The sequence below is a fragment of the Xiphias gladius genome, chromosome 2 (assembly GCF_016859285.1).
Source record: "Xiphias gladius isolate SHS-SW01 ecotype Sanya breed wild chromosome 2, ASM1685928v1, whole genome shotgun sequence".
Lineage (NCBI taxonomy): Eukaryota > Metazoa > Chordata > Actinopteri > Istiophoriformes > Xiphiidae > Xiphias > Xiphias gladius.
The window spans coordinates 14,530,249-14,550,190 of NC_053401.1; the positions used below are offsets into that span (position 1 = coordinate 14,530,249).

Genomic DNA, 19,942 nt, shown 5'->3' on the forward strand with positions numbered 1-19,942 from the left:
GGAAATAGTAAGACTTTTTTTTTTTTTTTACCTGTATAAAGACTGATAAGTTGCACTTTTGACATTTTTTGACATATGTGCCTTTGTGGTGTTATATATATTGGCAAATATATAAGCCAACTGGCCAGAGCTATTACTCATTTTGTGTGTCAGCTTTTTCTGACATCGTCATATTTGTATTTTTAGATTGTTCTTTTGTGTGTGTATGTGTGTAAATTTATTGTCTATGTGTACTATTGTTTGCAAACTCGCTTGCCTCATATTACCCCTTGAGGAATGAATAAAGAATTTTAAACTGAAATGAATTAAACTGAATCATCAGACCAAGAAAAATGCATAGAACATATTTCCACTATTACTGCCACAACTACCAAGGTACAGCGGTTTAGACTCAATTATTTACACAATTAACACTGTATTGCACATTTAAAGCCTCATTGAGTTTTGTTATGTTTTTTTTTTTTTTTTTTTGGGGGGGGGGGGGGGGGGCCGTAAAATAAACTATAAATAAAAAATTAACATCACTTTATAAAACTGATTTGTTTAACTTGTTAGTGAACAGTTGCCTTTTTACACATCCAGCAAAAAAGGAGCGATATAGCGATATATTCATTCTTTTTTCTCTGTTTTGCTCTCCACCAACTTCTGAGGTAAATATCTGACTCTTTTGCTACTAAAAACTCCACAAGCTAGTCTATAAGATTCTCTGTCATCTTTCTGGTGCTGGATAGGTGTACAGTAAGTTTACAAGAGCTTTGAAGCTAGAAAGTGCTTCCTACTGCAACTGGAAATGGGGTTGATGAGAGCTGTGTGACTGAGATCATAATTCTCTGTGGGTTTGTCATTACAAGCAACCCTTTCACATTATGCAGTTATTTGAGCCAAAGTTGATATAAAAATATTAATTATTGCAGCTTTAATTAGTTTAGAGCATGTGACTACGTGTTCTCATTTGCTTTTAAAACATTTGTTACATCAAGGGAAATTTAGTACAGTAACGTGTTGACATCAGCCATCTACACTCAGCGTTGCACTTTATTAGGAATACCTGTACACCTGCTTATTCATGCAATTATCCAATCAGCCAATCATGTGACAGCAATACAATACATAAAATCATGCAGATACAGGTCAGGGGCTTCAGTTAATGTTCACATCAAACATCAGAATGGGGAAAAAATGAAAAATCAGTGACTTGTTGCCAGACAGGGTAGTTTGAGTATCTCTGAAACTGCTGACCTCCTGGGATTTTGACACACAACAATCTACAGTTTATTCAGAATGGTGTAAAAAACAAAAAACATCCAGTGAGCGGCTGTTCTGTGGATGGAAACACCTTGTTGATGAGAGAATTCAGAGGAGAATAGCCAAACTTGTTGGAGTTGAGAAAAAAGCTACGGTAACTCAGATAACCACTCTTTACAACAGAGGTGAGCAGAAAAGAATCTCAGAATTCACAACACATCGACCCTTTCGTAGGATGGGCTACAACAGCAGAAGACCAGGTCCACTCCTGTCAGCCTAGAACAGAAATCTGAGGTTTCAGTGGGAACAGGCTCTCCAAAACTGGGCAATTGAAGACTGGAAAAACGTAGCCTGGTCTAATTAATCTGGATTTCGGCTGAGGCAGGTAGAAGGTAGAGTCAGATTTCAACAGCATGAATTCATGGACCCAACAAAGGGAGGCTCTACCCAGTATTAGTATGGTGGTCCTAATAAAGTGCTCGGTGAGTATATATCCTCTCAGAGCACATACACACGCACTTACACACACGCATGCGCACACACACACATCCTCAACTCTATGCTGTCCTTCAAGAGGAGAGCAGAAAATAAGATGCCAACAAGAAGCAGATTTCATCAGACTTCCCAATGTTTTGCTGGTGACAAGCAGCGGCACTGTATTACAAACACACACAGAAGCACACACACACACACAGATTCCCAGATAACCATGACCTTAGATGTAATGTGCAGACAGATGCTGTTCTCTTCACTTGTTCTCTCCAAAGAATTTGCTTTTTGCTTTTTGTAGAGGGACTAAAAATATGAAAGCAATCAAAATGAACAGTGAAATTATCAGATTATCAAGCATACAGATTAAACAAGGAGTGAACCCTGGTATATGCTAATTTACCATACACACCAATATGGCAATTAACGACATAGCCACCTTATCAAATAACATTTATGCTGCTGTTTATTAAAAAAATTTAAAGGTATAGAAAAAATTTTCAAAGAAGATTCTGACTGCAAGTGTGGACAATATCAGTTTTTCAAAACAGCTTTTTTTCCTGCTAGTTTTGTATCTACATTATGATCTTGGATAGATCAACTGATGAAGTCAACTGAAAAATCCTGGACCTTTTGACTGGAAAATGGATTGGAAAAACCCCAAGAGCTGTTGTATTAAAAAGCAAACATTGGGCCTCATCTTTGTCAAGGATACTTTGGCTATTTGTGACGAAGACAGTCCATTCTAGAACGAGTTGGTCAAATGTATATTCAGAAACAAGCTTTTTCTAATTAATTGAACAGATTTATTCATGTCTAAAAAAATCCAGGCTGCACTGCTAATTATCTTCAGGGTTGGTTTTCTTTTCAGTACTCAGCCAAACGAAACATTAATGCGAGTTGAAGCTTGCCCTTTGATGACCTAACAAATCTGACTCTGTTCAAAGAGGCAAACAAGTTTTAAGAGTCAGCAATACAAGAGAATAACAATTAGAATATGCCATTTAAAAACATCAGAGATACAAAGCAGCTGCTGGTGTTCCTTCATTTTTCGAACACTGGGTCGTGACACTCTTCAGTTATCTGTAGGAGTTATCTGCTTGATGCGTCCTCTCGCTTAGCTTAAACATCTGCCACTCTCACACACACACACACACACACACACACACACACACACACACACACACACACACACACACACACACACAATCATCTAGCAACCACCCAGCAACCACCCTATCTCCCCGTTCACTCCTCAGACGTGTGCCAAATAAACATCATTAAAAGCAGGCAGTGGTTGCTCCCATGCTAGACCCTCCATGCGTGTCAGGTAAACACCCGAACAGTTCATTAGCCTCCAAAGTCATCAAATTACAGTGTGTGTGTCGTGTATGTGAATACACATGACTTTTGTGTATTTGTGGTTAAACGTGTACATATACTTACAGTGCAGGGGGTAGTGGTACAGTGAAAAGAAGAAATATAGTTTATATGTTCACTCCACTTCATGCATGAGCGCCTACATTTATGTAGCTTCAAGCAATGGGGAAAACAGTTCATTGTTCAAGAAGCAAACTTCTGTTAAAATATTCATGAGTGGTCTCCTCAGCAGATTGAGTCAAGGTTGGGCTCATTTAAACAGTAGAATGAGCTAAAATGGGATCAGAAGCTCTGGAGAGTGCTGGTTAGTTAAGGTCAGTGATTTGAAACCTTTTGCAGTAGTGATGCAAATGTTGAAGTAACAACATTTAAAGGTTTGCTTGATGATTGAAAATCTTCCAAATAGCCTTTAAATCTTTGGATATGTCTGGTAGAGCATATTCTATTTGCCAGTGACTAGATTAAAGGTTAGGGAATGGTGGATTCTAAATTTTCCTTAGTGTCAACAAATCCAATAAAAACACCAAAGCCAACAATGTGTTAGTTTGTCTCTCAATACTCTACTAATTCCATAATCTGTCTGGCAATCAGCTCCAAGCCCATTCACTCCTAATTAAGACATACGTCTTTAAAATCAGATGACAAACATATCAATATCATATCAATTAATAAAAAAGGCTCAGTCATTTCCTAAAACAGTTTGGCACTGTGTTTTTTAGTAAATGTTACTTAGACAGGAATAAATAGTGTATTCCTTAGGAGCTATTTTCAGAGGCGAATTTATAGACTTTAAGTATGCTAGTTATAGCAATAGGATGGGGTTGCTTTGAATAGTTTTTGGACATCGGTAGGGGTCTAGGGTGCAGAGGACTAACCTTTATATAGGCTTTGGCTACAAATGATACTTGTCAATACATTGTTGGTTTTAGGCTTTAATGATATTTGTCGACAATAACAAAAATATAGACTACCGCCAGCAATAGCCTTTAAACTGTTAAAGCAAGACTGTCAAACTTTTGCTGACCAGCTGCCACTGTGGTCAAAAGTGGCAATTACAGGATAAAGACATTAAATTTCTTTTCATTTTCCAAGACTCTCATGAGTCATTTGCTTTAAAGACATCATCATTGGGTCACGTAGCTGTGAGTGATTGGAACAGTGCTGGCCCATGAGGCAATTTTGGTGCAGTGGCCACAGTTGGTATTGCGGGCCATGGGACACACAGTGGCCCTTACACAATCATTTCAAAAGAATGGCTTTAGGGCAGATAATAACTAAAAAGTCTTCAAAATCTGTATCATCAAATAATTTTCAGGTCATTCACGTGTGCAGGTAGTCAGCACAGCCAATTAGATTCTAATAAGCACAATCTATGGACCCAAGAATGCAGATGCCTGAAAAAAACACTTAGCGTATACAGCAGGACAACTTTCATTAGAATTAAGTTTGTGCCATCTTGGAACATAGTGTCCTTTTCTCGTAACACGTCCATGAACACAAGCAGAAAACAACTTGGTGAGGTATATTCAGCAATATCGATCTAAAGGTTGTCAACATTAGCTAACATTAGCTTCCATAAGCTCCTGGTCATACCAGACCATGAAAGACTGAAGCTGCAAAACCCCAGAGTGCATTAAATTGACCTAGTGTGCATTCTATTGCTTAAGAATAAGGATTCTTGTTTCTTCTTCAAAATGTTACTTTAAATTAAATTTAGCCCAGTCAAGTAAGAAAAACTCCTATGCAGTGTGGACAGTAATAATGTAGATAAAGGCCCAAATGGAAGTAAAACCAGAAAAATCCAACACCTTAAAAATATGAGGAGAGATACAGTTACACTGTGTATCAGGATACTAGTGCAAGATAAGACTTACCAAAAACACAATTTAACTTAACAGCTGAGCAGAGAAAACAAAAAGTGCCTCATTAAAGCAAATTCTGAGACAGGTCACAGCAAGAATTCAAAAGAGCAAACAAACCATAGCATAACTTTCCAAATATTAGGGGTTGATCTTGTGAGACATAAGCGTGTGCCAGACTTATTTGAACCTAGAGACATTTAAAATATATTTTGAAGTATAAACTAGAGTTGCATGCCTGTTAGATTAAATGCTTTAAGTCACTGTAGGGCTCCAGGTAGCAACAGCAGAGGTAGCCGCACAGCACGCAGACTTACCCTCCTCTACTTTCAGTCTTCATTATACAGCAAACAGCTGGAGGCCTCGGGGAAGGTTGTGAGTGTTTATGTGTGAGTGTGTGTGTATGTGAGTCCTGAGGGAAGGTTTTGGACCTAATTGGCACTGGCATGTCAAATGTTCCCGTGAACCAAGCTGGCACCCCTGTACGTCAAAACTCTCCTTTCCCAACAAGCAGAGCAGGGCAGGAATGCGAATAAGTGTGCCGACCCCTGAGTGACTTTTAGCATCCCAGTGCTGCAGGCAATGAGGAAAGCGACAGGAGGGCTGGAGAGACATAAAATCAGTTTATTAAAACTAACATACAAAAAATACTCTGACTGGTACATAACCTAAAATGACTTCTAGGACATTGCAAACATCTAAATCCCAATAAAGTGATGACTTTCTGGTGAAGATGAAACCACATTTATCTCTTATTGTTGCATAATATAATATACATTGTGAGCAAATTTTTCTTTTCTGTCTTGTCATGATGTGTCTGTACTTACACAAATTCTACTGAACAATACTATGTAATAAAACCTTGTCGCTGCATCATGTGTTCAAAAGAGTTGATTATTAGACTGTGACATACCTTGCTGGATAAATTTAGATATTGAACAGAAAGTGATTTTCTTGAAACTACTATAACTCCTTAATAAGTTAAGATGCATAGCTCCCATTAATACCAGCCATTATGTGGAGACAAGTATGCCTATATAGAATTATTTGCTAATGAATGTGAATTAGCTTAATTAATGACCTGATTAACATAACTACTTATGTGCAATATATCACGGAGATATGGTGGGACATTAAGCAGCTCAAGTGCCTCTCATTTAATATAGTTCCACCTGATTTATATTGCATGTTTTAATATTTTATGGACATGTTCTACTTTCACATATTAGATATTTATTTCACATTTTTAGGATGTTTTATCATTTATATTCTGCACTCATGGTAAATCTTCACAGGTTAATGTTAGTGTTTCTATGATTAGGGAGTGTACAGTAATTATTGGGGGGTGATGGGGGGGTTCAGAAAAAGGAGAGGGTTATGCTTTTTTTGTATTTTATTTATTTTTTATTATTTTGTCAGAAAATTTGAGGGGTTTTGCAATGTGGGGCTGAGTTTACGTACTACAGTTACTTACATATTTTTAGGCTGTTTCCAGTTACAGTATATAGACCTAGTATTTTCCTAGGATTCAGTATTACACCTGGACTTTATTCCTGGACGTGTGGAGAGGGCTTTGAAATGGCATTTAGACATTCATATTGGAAAATAAAACAGCAATGGCCCTTTATTTTTAAACGTCCAGAATTACCTAATAATTTTCTTGGAAATTCTTGGAAAGAGCTATGTAATCTGGTAAATTGGGAAAAAAAGATACAATACTGAGACAGTTAAATTAGTTGAGTTATACTGAATTCCTGAGCAAGCATTGGTAGATTTTTGGAGGACTTGTATTTTTTCACATGCTGTAGCAATGTGCATGCAAGTTTGTAGGATTGTATCTTTTTTTAGCTTTTCCAAAAACATACAATTAAAAGTGTAAGGAATAAACTGTGTATTTATTTTTTCTAACATAAGCTGCAGTTCTAACATTAGCATGTCTGGCTACCTACATTAGTAAACATTGTTACTGCAAAAAGTAAGGGGCATGAGAGCCTAATGTGCTAGTATATCGGATTCTGCTGGAAACATTAAAAAATCAGCTGGAGAGTTTTACCTTTAGTCGACAAAATCCATGGTTGTCAGTTAGAAATGAGAAGCCTTTGTTTACTTCTGAGTAAAAATGACTTGAATTTCAAGTGGTAAATTTGCCACCGTTATCACTGTAAACTGCCCCTTGTGCTGTGCAAGAATGGAAAGCTTGACAGGCCTAGCAACCGTAACTAAGGAGGGTGGGGCTGGGGGAGCAGTTTGACTTATGCCCTCAGTATTTCAAAATTTCTGGCTATGGTGTTGTGCCTGAGAAAGAGGGGGTTGACTAACTTCTAATTATGTATAGTTATATACAGTATTTCCATCACCCATTATCATCAGCCAGAAGCTTTTATAGTTTTTCTACGGATGTTGTGTTTGTGTCTCTTGCTCTCCGAATGGCCCGACCCAGTTTGAAAAACCTGATTTGGCCACACTAAATACAGTGTGTGAATTGCTTTGTGATAAGCAGACAATGTCGACCTGCAGACAGAAATATCCACTTTCTCTTGTTCCTCTGCGTACCTCCCTATGCAGCTTTGTAGTCTTCATTGTGAAGCAAGCAAAAGGTTCACTGGGAGGGTAAAGCTGACACTAGATGTGAATAAAAGACCTATCATCCATTAAGACAAAGAGTTGTTGCTGCTGCTCCTCAAAGCTGTTTTAAGTGAGAATCTAATTACAAGAGCGTTATTGAACTGTGCGTTCACTAAACTTTGATTGGTGTTCTGATTCAGATCAGATTTAACAGCTGATATCTAGTTGCGTTAAAGAAAAAGATGGAAATGACATTAGGAGGAGAAGCGCAGAAAGCTGATATTGCTACATATTTATGTTATGTTGATCAAAAGTAAATATTTAATTTTGTTTTATTGCTTTTATATTCCTTCTTTGATTCACCTCATTCGATTATGGTAGATCTTTACTACACACATGCACAGTATGAACTTAGTTTTATTTGTGTACATTTTATAACTCCCATTAACATCCATGATGAGTGCTTCAGTAACATAAGCAGATGTATCATGCTAAGAGAGAAACTCTGTGTGCATGCATGTGTGTTAGTCATTATGCTGGGTAATGACAGCTGCTAGAGGAGAGCTATGGCCAGAATGGCCTACTATCCTTTAGGGGAAGCATCTTTTCAACATTTAACTAATGACTGATGGCTGCGCAGCCAAATGCATGTCCTCTCCACTCCAGCACACTCACACACACACGCACACACGTACGCGCATGCAGGCTAATGAGAGGTCACTTAAACCCACCTCATCTAGCTACTGGCCATTTCACACACATACACAAAAGCACACCACACAAACCCTGAACGCGTGTATGTAAGGACACAGTCGGTTTAAAATCTGGTAAAATCCTCCTGCTCTCTCTGCTATCAAAAATATTAAAAACACAAGTTGCTGACTTAAAGGTTGCGCTCTAATTCCTGCAATTTGTCAAGTGGAAGCTTTGTTAATACTAATAACTCCTTGTTAATAATTTTGACGTGGCTTATTCGACCACTACTAAGGTTGCAGTTAGATATAGCTAAGTTATTAAATAAATCAAGTCAACAAACTCCACATACTTAACTTTATGTAAGAAAACTAAAAAATTAAGGTTGCCCTGGATGTGCCCTCAGTCCTGAGAAGAGGTATAATTAATCAAGGTAAGTGGAAACACTTGAGTAGGTGAACCACACTATGACTTGACAAGTGGTAAATAGAAGCTTTGGTTGAGCATGTTGGGCTCAGAAGTAAAGGCTTTTTCAGGGAATATCTTGTTCTTGGATGTCTCCTTAAAGAAGTTAATGATGCCATATCATAGCACTGTAAGATGTACTTGATGAGTTAAATTTACCCATAATATAATGTAAATAAAATGTGCATTAAATTTGGAACAATTCCTTGATCAACACAGGATGAATCCTAATGACTTAGTGATACCCTGACTATTCATCTAGAACAAACAGAGGGTAAAAATTCCCACATTAGCATGGTAGCATGAATTTTGAGCTCACAGCTGAGCAGAAGTACTCCTGTACCCTTCAAAATGCAGCTTAAAATGATTAAAAATTTTTAGCTACCCCCAGGCCAGATTTTAAGAATCATTAATACATTTTTTTGTCATAATGAGGGCAGCAAAACAATCTGAAAGCACACACATTGACATATCACTTGGCAAAGTTGTTATTGCCTATGTTTTATCCAAGAGTTACCTATTTACACATCCAGCAGACGAAGCAACATTAGCATTCATTTGAAGCTGTGTTTCTGGCTTCCTGACAAATCTAAGTCCAATATCCAATCTCCTTTAAGCTTCTTTTTGGATCTTGAATAGACCCCTGTGAGAAATATCTGACTCTTTAGCTGCTAAATGCTCCATTATGTTCACCAGCTGGTCATTAACTTTGCTGTCTGTTGTTTGGTGCTTAGCAGGTAGCGTACAGTGGGTTTATCAGAGCTTTTTTGTTGAACACAGTTGCCTACTGAAGCTGGAAACAATCGATGACAATGGTGGGTGAACCAAACGAGTAAAGTTGCTGCCCATAAAAACAAAATGATGAGCAAAGAGACACTAACATGGTTCGTAGAGTTGAGGGAAATTGCAATGTTAGGTGATAATTTTGTGTGGGTTCCTCACCACCATTAAAACCTTTAACATTACACACAGTAAAGTCATTAATATAAATAATGAAATGCCCTCAGGCAAAACTAAACTTTTTTTTTTTTATCCACTTAACAATGTTATTTGTTAGGGAAAGGCATTACAGCTTCATGCAAGCATGGCTATAAAAAAAGCTAAGCAGGTTAAGCCGACTCATACCAGAAAGTTGCACAGCAAAAATCATTATATAAGTTATTTAGCTTGGTGATATACAGACTGCTTTGTGGGACTAGTTTGAAAATAAACGATTTCACAGCTAGGTAGCTAGCTCTGTTGCTAACTGGGCAATAAGTGAACGCAGTTTATTTGTACCAGCTTTCTCATGGATGCTTGCAAACCATGCCACAGCTCTTTTGTGGAGTAGTTCATACTATTTATAAACTTTGTTTTGTGGGCTAGAGTGCGTGTGATGTGTACAATATGTACACATACATACCCCAAAGTGAACAAGGAGACAGGCTGTCAACCCATGTCACCGTTTTGTCTTGGTATACAAATGGTAAAAGGTTCCACGTTTGGCAATGTTTCTTTTTGGGCAGACTAAAAATACACTGAATCCATCAAGCAAAGTAGCTGGGTAGACAGAAGCCTCTGAATGATTCTAAGGAGTCATTTACAGTGTCGCTTCAAATTGCCTTTAACCTTATGAAAGTTCGTGACACTCATTCTTTTGCACTGTTTTGAAATAGAGCCCTTATGAACAAAGAGAAAAAGTGAAAGCTTTGTGTTTGAGCTTGGCCAGGTTTTCTGCAGGAAATATTTTAAGGATACAATGATGCTTTTATTGTATATGAGCAAAAATTGAATTTTAGTCTTTTGAAGAAAAACATCATCTTGATTTTAGTTATTGAACTCTTAGCAAGTATTGACTGGAAAGAAACCTAGTTTAGTTTCCTTCATATGGATATAGAAGCAAGAGTTTAATGCTTTAGTATCTGCGAGTTTACTTAAAATAATCACACTTCAATCAAAATGTAAATCGCATTTCCAACAGTGTTGACTCGTTACTCATTTACACACAAATTGCAATTTAAAAATGGAAAAACAGCAAATAGCAAAATTAAAATTAGAAAAAAGACTTTCTCTTAAGATTTAAGCTTTTCAATTTCTAATTACATTTTGAATTTTTACTCCTTAAATTCAAACTTTTCTGCTATCAGTATTCCATGTACATTTTAAAAAAAAGTTATTTTACATTTTAATTGAACTCTTTCTCTCTTTATCACATTTTGGGTGGATATACTGTCACATTTTTGGTGGATATACTGTATATCTCAGGCTATATATAGCCTGAGATATACATCTTGAATCCAGTATATGGTCTTCATTTCTAATGTTGCACAAAGAGGACTTGTCATTGTCAGCCTGAAAAGAGAACCGAATTGGTGCAATTTAAGCCAATTTACGCTGGATGTAAAACTTTGTAAGACTCAGTTGATTGATGTATAGAGGAAACAAATTTTTATGTATCCATATGTCCAGAAGGCTCTAGACCACATTTTGAAAGTTGCAGTTCTCATTCAAGAGGTGTGATGAATAAATATATCTCCCTACAGCCACTTGGAAGAATAAACAAGAAGTACTGACTATGAAAATGGCATCAAACTGTAGCTGATTTTTGCAAGGTTTTATTAGTTCTCTCCCTCTCCACAGCTTTCCACACAAAATTGTTGCGCAAAACATTTAAAAATATCAGTTCATCAAAGTTTCTCCCTATTAACATGCTAATCACTCACGATCTGATCTGGGAAAAAAAACAGGTCACTTACCTAAGGAAATAGCCTTAAAATATTGATGCCTAAACCTACGGATGTCACAAGAGCAAGACAAAATGTAAACATGTCTTCATCTACCTCCTTATTGATTCCTTGGCCATCCAATCACCGTATAAATCGAGGGAGATTTGGTAGGAATACATAACACGTCAAACAACCCACTCTCTTTTTCCTATACTAAAGTTAAAATACTGAAATACCCTTGAGCAAGAAGGTTAGGCTGCTAACCCTGACCTCTGTCCTTCCAGTGGAGAGGGGCAGGCCAAATGAGAAGACGCTCCCTGCTGATTGGACTTAACACAAAGTCTCATAGTGATCTCATGTGGCTACAAACAGGTACTGCAGTGTAGAGCCAGAAAGAACAAGTGGAAGTTCTAGTGGAACTCTGGATTAACAAAAGACACAGAGATGAGCAAAATACCTTAAATGATTTACTTAAATTAAAAAAAATGTACATCACATTATCCTTTACAATATACCTGTTTTAAAAACTCAGCGGTTTTTGTTATCTTCACTGTTCATTGGAATAATTGTATACAAACTCCTGACAAAAAAAAAAAAGTCATTGTAGAGACTGTCACAAATAACAAATTAATTAGTTATTATAATGATTCCAGTGTTTCCCAGTAACACCTGGGCTTTTATTTGCAATTCATTGACTCTACCAAATATCATGAGTACTGTCTCAGTCCATAAAACAGGACTGAATCCTTGAGATTTATTTATTTAAGCTTTTAAATTCACTACGTTCATGATGTCAGATTAAGACTGTTTTGCAGCCTTGAGACAGTTCATTTGTACATTATCAAAAATGAGACAGGAGCCCTGGTGCAGTTAGTACTTTACACTCAATGTGGATCACTTGGATTTTGAAATGCTTTTGGAAAACCCTTAATTAACATTTACACACAGTTAGAAGAACTACATATTTAATAGAACAGCGAGGACACCAGCTTAAATGGCAGGGACCTTGAAAAGACAACACCACTGTTTTTGACAAAGTCCCTGTGATTATGACAGCAGTAACATCCTCATACTGCTCTGTATTATTTACCGGTAGCAATATACATAGTATGGCAGTCATTGTGCAGCTGACCAGTCATGGCATTAAAGGAATATTTCAACATTTTGGGGAATAAACTTTTTCTTTTTCTTGTGAAAAGTTACATGCGAAGACTGATACCACTCTATAAAATGTGTCAGTGTTACTATGTCTCTGTTACTATGGGTTTTACTCAGCACCACACGCTACTACCACATACCCCCACTGCCCGAATGGCTGTGGAGCCATCTTGCCTTGCCTACCACAATCTCATAGTCAACATCGCCTACTTGCCATGTGACCATAATGGGTCCTTTCCATTTGGCGAGCAATTGTGGGCTTGATGAAGAAAGTAATAGCTGGTTTTATCGCCTGGTGCAAATTGTCTCAGTGTAGCCTCTCTATTATACAAGCACTGTTGACGTTCCTGGGTCATGAAAAAAGAGATAAAGTCCCATAGAGGCCTGGGGCACCTCCTGCATTGCAAACAACAGAGGAGAGGGTCTAGCCACCTATCTCAATTGTGGCTGTCATCATAAATGAACTTATGGTTCGCTTTAGATGCTTTACGAGACTGTCAGTTTGTGTTCAGTTAGAATCTCTTTTGGGATTCCAATTTGGAAGAGATTGTGCGCAACAGGACTGCTTTGGGATATTGCATTGCGTAATCCACCAGGACTAATGCAAAGCTATATCCTCGTGAACGCTGGTGAAATGGCCCAATGAAGTCCATACCAACATGCTCAAACAGAACCTCAATTAACAGCAATGGGCAAAAAGGTGCTCTCAGTACGGCCGGTTGGTTAACCAGTTAGCATTCGGGACAAAAGGCACACCGGTTGTGTACATCGCCCTAAATGCCAGGCCAATAGATTCGAGCCATTATCTGGTCTAGTGTTTTGACATACCCCTCTTGGCCAGCCATTGGGTTGCATCTCCCGATGGTATTTTGGTACTAAAAATCGGGCGATTACATCTTCAGTATGAGTGTCACAACTCACTCTGTACAGCATATCCCTACACAAAGAAAAAAGTGTGGATATTTTGGTACTGCATTAGGGTGCACCAAATGACCATCAATTTTTATCACCTGGTCGAAGGCAGAATCTAGAGTATCATCAAAAGACTGCTCAAGTGGAAAATCTTCCATTGAGTGTAATTGGGGAACCTACGGAGCCTCATGTGAAGATGCCCTGGACCCCTGTCTCCGTCAGCAGTGTTGAACAACTTTCTGTCACTGTTGAGCACAGCATACATCCCGCATTTCCGATCAGTCATGAACGCACCCCTGCACATTGCCCCACCAATCTTTGTGACCCAGGCCAATCCATTCCCAAAATCAGGGGGTGCGCAAGGTGGGAGCTAAACACAGCCTTAATACTTAATACTTTGCACTTGTACTTTATTTCCAGTGGCACAGACAAAATGGCAGTCCTTCTACAGAAGTCCTCTTCACTGCTAGAAGGAGGATATCACACAAGTGTCTCCAAAATGAGAGGACGGTCTTAGCCTTGTTTATTTCGAGGTGACAACAGAGATTGACATGTCAAGAGAGGGCACAAACGTCAGGGAATATAAAGAAAAGGAGGAGGAAAACCTGGAGCACATTAGCGAGTTGACTATGAAGAGCAAAGACTGCTTCTCATCACTGTGCAATGCTCCAGACTGCCCCCTTGAAAGAAAAGAGGAAGAAAAGGGAGGGTGAAGGAAAAGAGGAAATTCATTCTCCTCTCTTCCAGGTCCACAGCACTACTGCATTGCAAGAGAGTCAAATCATTCAATAAGGTAACACCCATGCCAGGGTTCTGGCACTGCTCCCACGAGCCACTCCCACATATCTCTCCCCTGCAGCTGAGCCCAAACCATACCCTACTACTGCACACTCATGTTTGTGTGGTGTATTAGAGGTATACAGTTTATGTTTGAACAAAGCTGTTGCAAATAATTGGCTACTGAACTGAACAGAACAGGTTGAACCAGCAACCGCCTGCTCGTAAACACTGAATTGAGAACAGTCAGAAACAGTGCCAAATGACACAGCATTATAGTGAGCTGAAGTGAAACTGGAACTTCTAGATCCTGCTCCAGAAGTAAGAAAACCTGATTCAAAATACCAATGACATTTGTAATAACAATAATAACTAAAACAGATCCTTGGAACAGAACCTTTCTCAACACTATGTCTTGCGCTCCACTTCATATGTCTAGATATTATAAGGACGGTAACTTTTTAAAGAACAATCTAATATAGTTTTGTGTTTTTGCGATAACGTAATTATTGGAGCTTTAGTTTTTTGTAAGCTAACAAAGTACTTGTTTAACTTTGTTAAAATCACTATGATTTCAATTTCCAACAGCAAGTGCTGTGGTGAGGACTGATGTACGTACCGAAGTGCAATCAAACAGTGATGTCATAGCTTAGCGTAGAAAAAAAGTGAACCACATGCCTTTGAGTCTTTGAACTGAACTGAACTTAACAATTTAACTGAGCAAAGCGATTCATAATATTTTAATTGGCCAAGTGATCCGTAATTTAGCCCTCATGATTCACATGAAGAATCTAGCTACAGCCAGCAGCTGTTTAGCTTAGCTTATTATAAAGTATGGAAACAGCCAGCCTGGCTTTGTCCAAAGTTAACAAAATCCTGCTAAGCTAAGCTGCTGCTGGCATTAGCTTCATATTTAGCGCACAGGCATGAAAGTGGTATCAATCTTCCCATCTTAATTTCAGCAAGAAAGTAAGTGAGCATATTTTCCAAAATTTCAAAACTATTTCTTTAAGCCATTGGCTGGACACTTCCCTTCAAAGGGCCTTAAAGTACTATGAGTGCACACATTTTATTTATTTTTTAAAAACAATGGAAATCCACCTTTTCCTCCATTTCCATCTTCCTCTGCAATCTTCAAAAGCTGCATCAACTCACAATGGAAAAACTAAATGTCAAAAACAATATGACATGTCATGACATTTCAGTCCACCATGACTATCTCTGCGCTGTATGAAGCCTGTGAATCTGGTGTTTTACTGCAACTTACACTACACTGTAACCAAGTACTGTGATGTTGGATATGACAGTTTACATGCTGTATGAGGTTTAAAATACTGATCCTGTTGTCACTATGATTTGAGTTTCCTATTGGTTAAAGATGAGTGGAGATAGTCATATGAGTGGTGCACAACCAATGAGAGCTGAGACATTAATTCAAGAACATTGTAACTGTCCAGTCTTCATAACTCCAGAGTCAAAGGAATTCAAACTGGGTTGTTAAAAAAATAATAATAATAATAATTTTTACAACCATCTGTAAACACGACCTTAGGCAGAATATTGCAGACAAATTTTAAGATTTGGCAAAAGAAAAAAAAATTTAAAACATGATACATTCTGTGCTTTATCTGAGTGCAGCCTTGTCAGGGTCTGCAAACCCCCAAGAGCTGATTTTCAGAGTTAACAAATTACAAAAGGCTTCAGGTAAAAGCTTTAAGACTACAACGAGCCATCCAATCACACAGTGAGACAGCGTTAATTACTTTACTAATTTCTCCCGCTCTAATATGCGACAGGCTCCCCCATTCATGGATCAAATTTATTCCTAAACAAAAATAGAAATCCATGCCTGGAAAGGCAGCCTATTAGTAACAGGCCAAAGCATACAAATGTATGTCTAAGAAAAAATATCCATCCTGTATGAAGTTGAACTAAAAATACTGATAATGTGTTTGTTTGAACTGGTCCATTGCATCTCCGGCAACTTCATATCCTGTCCAGTTCATTCTAATTATGATGATGACAATAGAACTTACAAACTTTAAGAGAAGCTTTGACATTTTAAGTACAAGGGCAGTTCTAAAGAGCAGATAACTGAAATGGTGCCAAGTGTTATTAAGGATTGTTAAACTAGAAAGAAGTATCCAGTGAGTAAAAATCCCCAAAATAAACGTAAATATTCAAATGTCAAGGTCTCCCTTTTAACAGTGTTTTGTAAGAATACAAGGAAACTAAAGCTTGTGCTGCTGGGGATAAGGTAAATAAGAGCTGGGAGTAAAGAATAGCTACTCTACTGTCTCTCATACTAAAATCTGAAGAGAACTCATGACCTCCAGTCCTATATCCCATCTCCATTCATCTCACAAAACACAGTAAAGTGTCTGATGTAGTTTGGCATTATATTTCTACATATCAAACCATTCTGCAAGAGCAAAGACCAGCTTTTTTTCTTGCAAACAGCGTCTTAAAATAAAGTAATGTTGAAATATTCTGTTCAGTCTAGACTTTTATCCATATATTTGACTGTTTAAAAAAGCCTACATTTAGGAGATCTGGAACAAGCAGAGGAGCACCCAGATGAGAGTTTCTACTCACTGTGGCGTGACAAATAGAAAAAATCTCAAAAACAAGAACAGACAAACAAAAGAAACCAATTAGGCATGTCTTTATAGCTCATAATCCTGGTTTTTGGATTTAAAAAAAATGGATTTACATAAATAAATCCAGAATTTGTTACTTCTTATCTAACTTCAAATAGCCTGACCTCCTATCATATATGGAAGTGAAGAATCCAGCTCCTGAGAATACCCAATCAAGAGAACACATGTGTAATGGATATTTCTACACTGGTCTTGGATGATCAGGTGTATATTTATATTTCAAATGCTGAAATACCGCAATACTTTAATGTCTGAAGGGCCATGATGTGAAAGTAATCTGCCAGTGGTTCCATATTTCAAGGTAAAGTACCATCCTCTTTTATTGTGTTTTTGAAGTTTGTTTGACTCACTTCTAACATCCTCCCTTCAGGAGACACCAATCCTGCATTAATACACTGTACTCAGACTGCATTTGTGCTACACTGATGCTGGCAGGATATGACCTATGGACCTCTGTAGGCAGACAAAAGAGAAATACCTTAGGACATAGCTGGAAGTTTTGAAACTATCTGCTGACACTGACCGTGGATTCCAGCTTAAGTAGTGAGCATTTGAAGTCTATTTGCTGCAACATAAATGTCCATTCCAGTTAACATTCTAAAAAAGTGCAGGGTGAATACTTTTGATGTAAAAAAAGGAAAGTCTCACTATATATGTACAGATTGTGCCTTGAAAAGAGAAGCTTAGACATGGGAGGCTATGTTCTCCACTGTGCCACAACTCTAAATGGCAGTCTGTCTAGTGCTCTTGTCTAAGACACAATCAGCAGTTCCAGGACCAACAATTATTCATCTGAAAGGCTGTTTGTTACATAAAAAAAAAAAGAAAAAAAAAGAAAAGGCAATTTGGAAAAAACAGTCCACTTCACATTTCACATTTGCACACGTACAAACACCGAATCTGATGCTGAATGCAGTGTACATTTTGTTTGTTGGATCTACAAAGCTGACAAACATACTGTTGCTGCTGAAATGTGTCTCTAGAAAGAAGAGGGAAAAGCCAGAAGTTAAACAACAGCAATGTAAACTAACAGAAAGGCGCTGAGTCAGTCAAATGGTGATCTGACATTTTCACAGCTAATACACATTTAAAAGAACACAATCATTGACCACTCACACATGAAAACTCCGATAATTTTGTTGGGCAATGCCAAGAGGCACAATTCAGTCAGTCTAATGTCTAAATAATTCAACATTAATGGTTGTTTTTGCACTGATTTATAAAGTTAAACATACATATTTTTTCCTACAGATGTGTTACAGTCAAAAAGAATTATTTGTTTATCTTTTAGTTGTTTTATGATATTAATTTTACAGCCAGGTTGAGCACTTCTTGAAATCTTCCTACCACAGTAGACAACTGACGGAGGAATAAGGAGGAAAATAGAACCAATTGATGTAATTTAAGAAACATACAAACACAGAAACAAGTAAGTCAAGAAACCAGTCAGCCAGTTAGTCAGTCAGGTGGGAGAGGAGAACCAGCCCCCTCACCAGCCTTCTGCTGATTGATAAAAACCACAATTTAGCTCCTAGCTCCTCAAAGAACCAGTTAGGAGATTTTGTCTATTGTCCAACTCCCACAAAAAGTATGTCATATGACTAAATTCCAACTAAACCCCCATATCCCCTCCGAAGTTGCCTAACCAGGGAATCCACCAAACAAAGCCGACTGATGACCACTGAAGAGGAAGCTGAACCCCATCACAAGAGGAGGAGGGAGCTCTTGCAGAGCAGAGGAGTGTGGTTTTTTAAAGTATCTTCCAGTCCATAAGAAACTCCGGAGGCTCTTTGCCCCATAATTTAGCCCCAGTATAGAGATGTGCTGCAGGGATGCATGCTGTCTAGAGTTCTGCACTGGCTGGTGGCTTGGTGGTGGTCATGATCTTCATGTACTGTGTGAAGATGGCCTCGAAAGCCTCGTCTCTGTGGATCATGGCTCCAAACACCAATGGCTGGTGGAGACAGAGATGCTTGGTAATTATAACATATGTACACATTACATATTATAGTTGCACTGGGCAAAAAAAAAAGCACCCATCATAAAAGTTTCATGGTGTCACAGTGTCATAGTGGCACTCCATAAAATTGCCCTATTTAATGTCAGAAGACATTATGTTGCTGTAATTTGAAAGCCAAGAGGAAATGTAAGCGCTAAAGATATATTTACTGATAACATATCTGAAGTCTTGAAGATTTCTACCATGCCTCATGTCTCCACTTGGGGCTGCCAATGTGCAAAGTTACCCAGCCGAGATAACTGAAAACCTAATCAAAATACATTCATATATCGATATGTATATATATATTGGTATAGATGTTAGAGTGCAGCATAATGCATCTTTACTGCTGTTTTACTTCTAATCTACATACTGCCTGTTGGCAGGTTTTTCTTCTAGTATCTAGAGGGATAAAATATTTTTTGCATCTATCAACATTACCTCTCAACACTATTGTCAGCTAGTTGCCATTCTCTGTTGCAAACCAATTAATGAATAAAGCAAAGCAAAGCAATTCATATTTGTAAACTTTATCATCTTAGGAAAAAGAATAGCAGGTTAGTGCTGAATAATCATTGATGGCACTTTTGGAGTTGATGGAAAAAAACTATACATTCAGTGTTCTAAACAATCCATAGTATTGATAAATGCATAAAAAAATATGCATGAGGTATATGAACCTACAATAATATGGGAAAGAAAACTGTATAGTACCTTCTGAGTGGAAGGAGTGGCTATGGAGATACCCATCCCACTTCCTGGTAGGACTGACAGAACTTTGTACTGGAGGGTTAGAAGTAAAAAACAGGAGCGTCATTCCAGTTTTTACCAGCACAGTTTCTTACAATAAACCAGCTGGCAGGTACATAACTTAATGCTGCGAATCTTTATCACATTTACCAATGATTTAGAGAGATGAAAAATCACAGGTGAAGGATACGACGCCATGTACTATATTTAGCTGCACTTACAAAAGTTAATTCAATTAAAAGTTCAATTGGCTTTTAAGCGTTTTTTAAGTGTATGTAAGAGTGA

General features: G+C 37.9%; 1 protein-coding gene across 4 annotated transcripts in view; it reads right to left on the bottom strand.

Annotated features, from left to right (window-relative positions):
* Nucleotides 1-17,202: 17,202 nt before the first annotated feature.
* The window catches only part of gramd4a (GRAM domain containing 4a), a 54,949-nt gene continuing 52,209 nt past the window's right edge, over nucleotides 17,203-19,942 (bottom strand). For all 4 annotated transcript variants that reach the window (XM_040145354.1, XM_040145345.1, XM_040145336.1 and 1 more), the window contains 2 exons: nucleotides 19,622-19,690; nucleotides 17,203-18,862 (listed from right to left, as the gene is read on the bottom strand). In XM_040145354.1, the coding sequence (XP_040001288.1) occupies nucleotides 18,752-18,862; nucleotides 19,622-19,690 (180 nt within the window). In that variant the 3' untranslated portion in view covers nucleotides 17,203-18,751. The remainder of the gene's footprint in view (nucleotides 18,863-19,621; nucleotides 19,691-19,942) is intronic.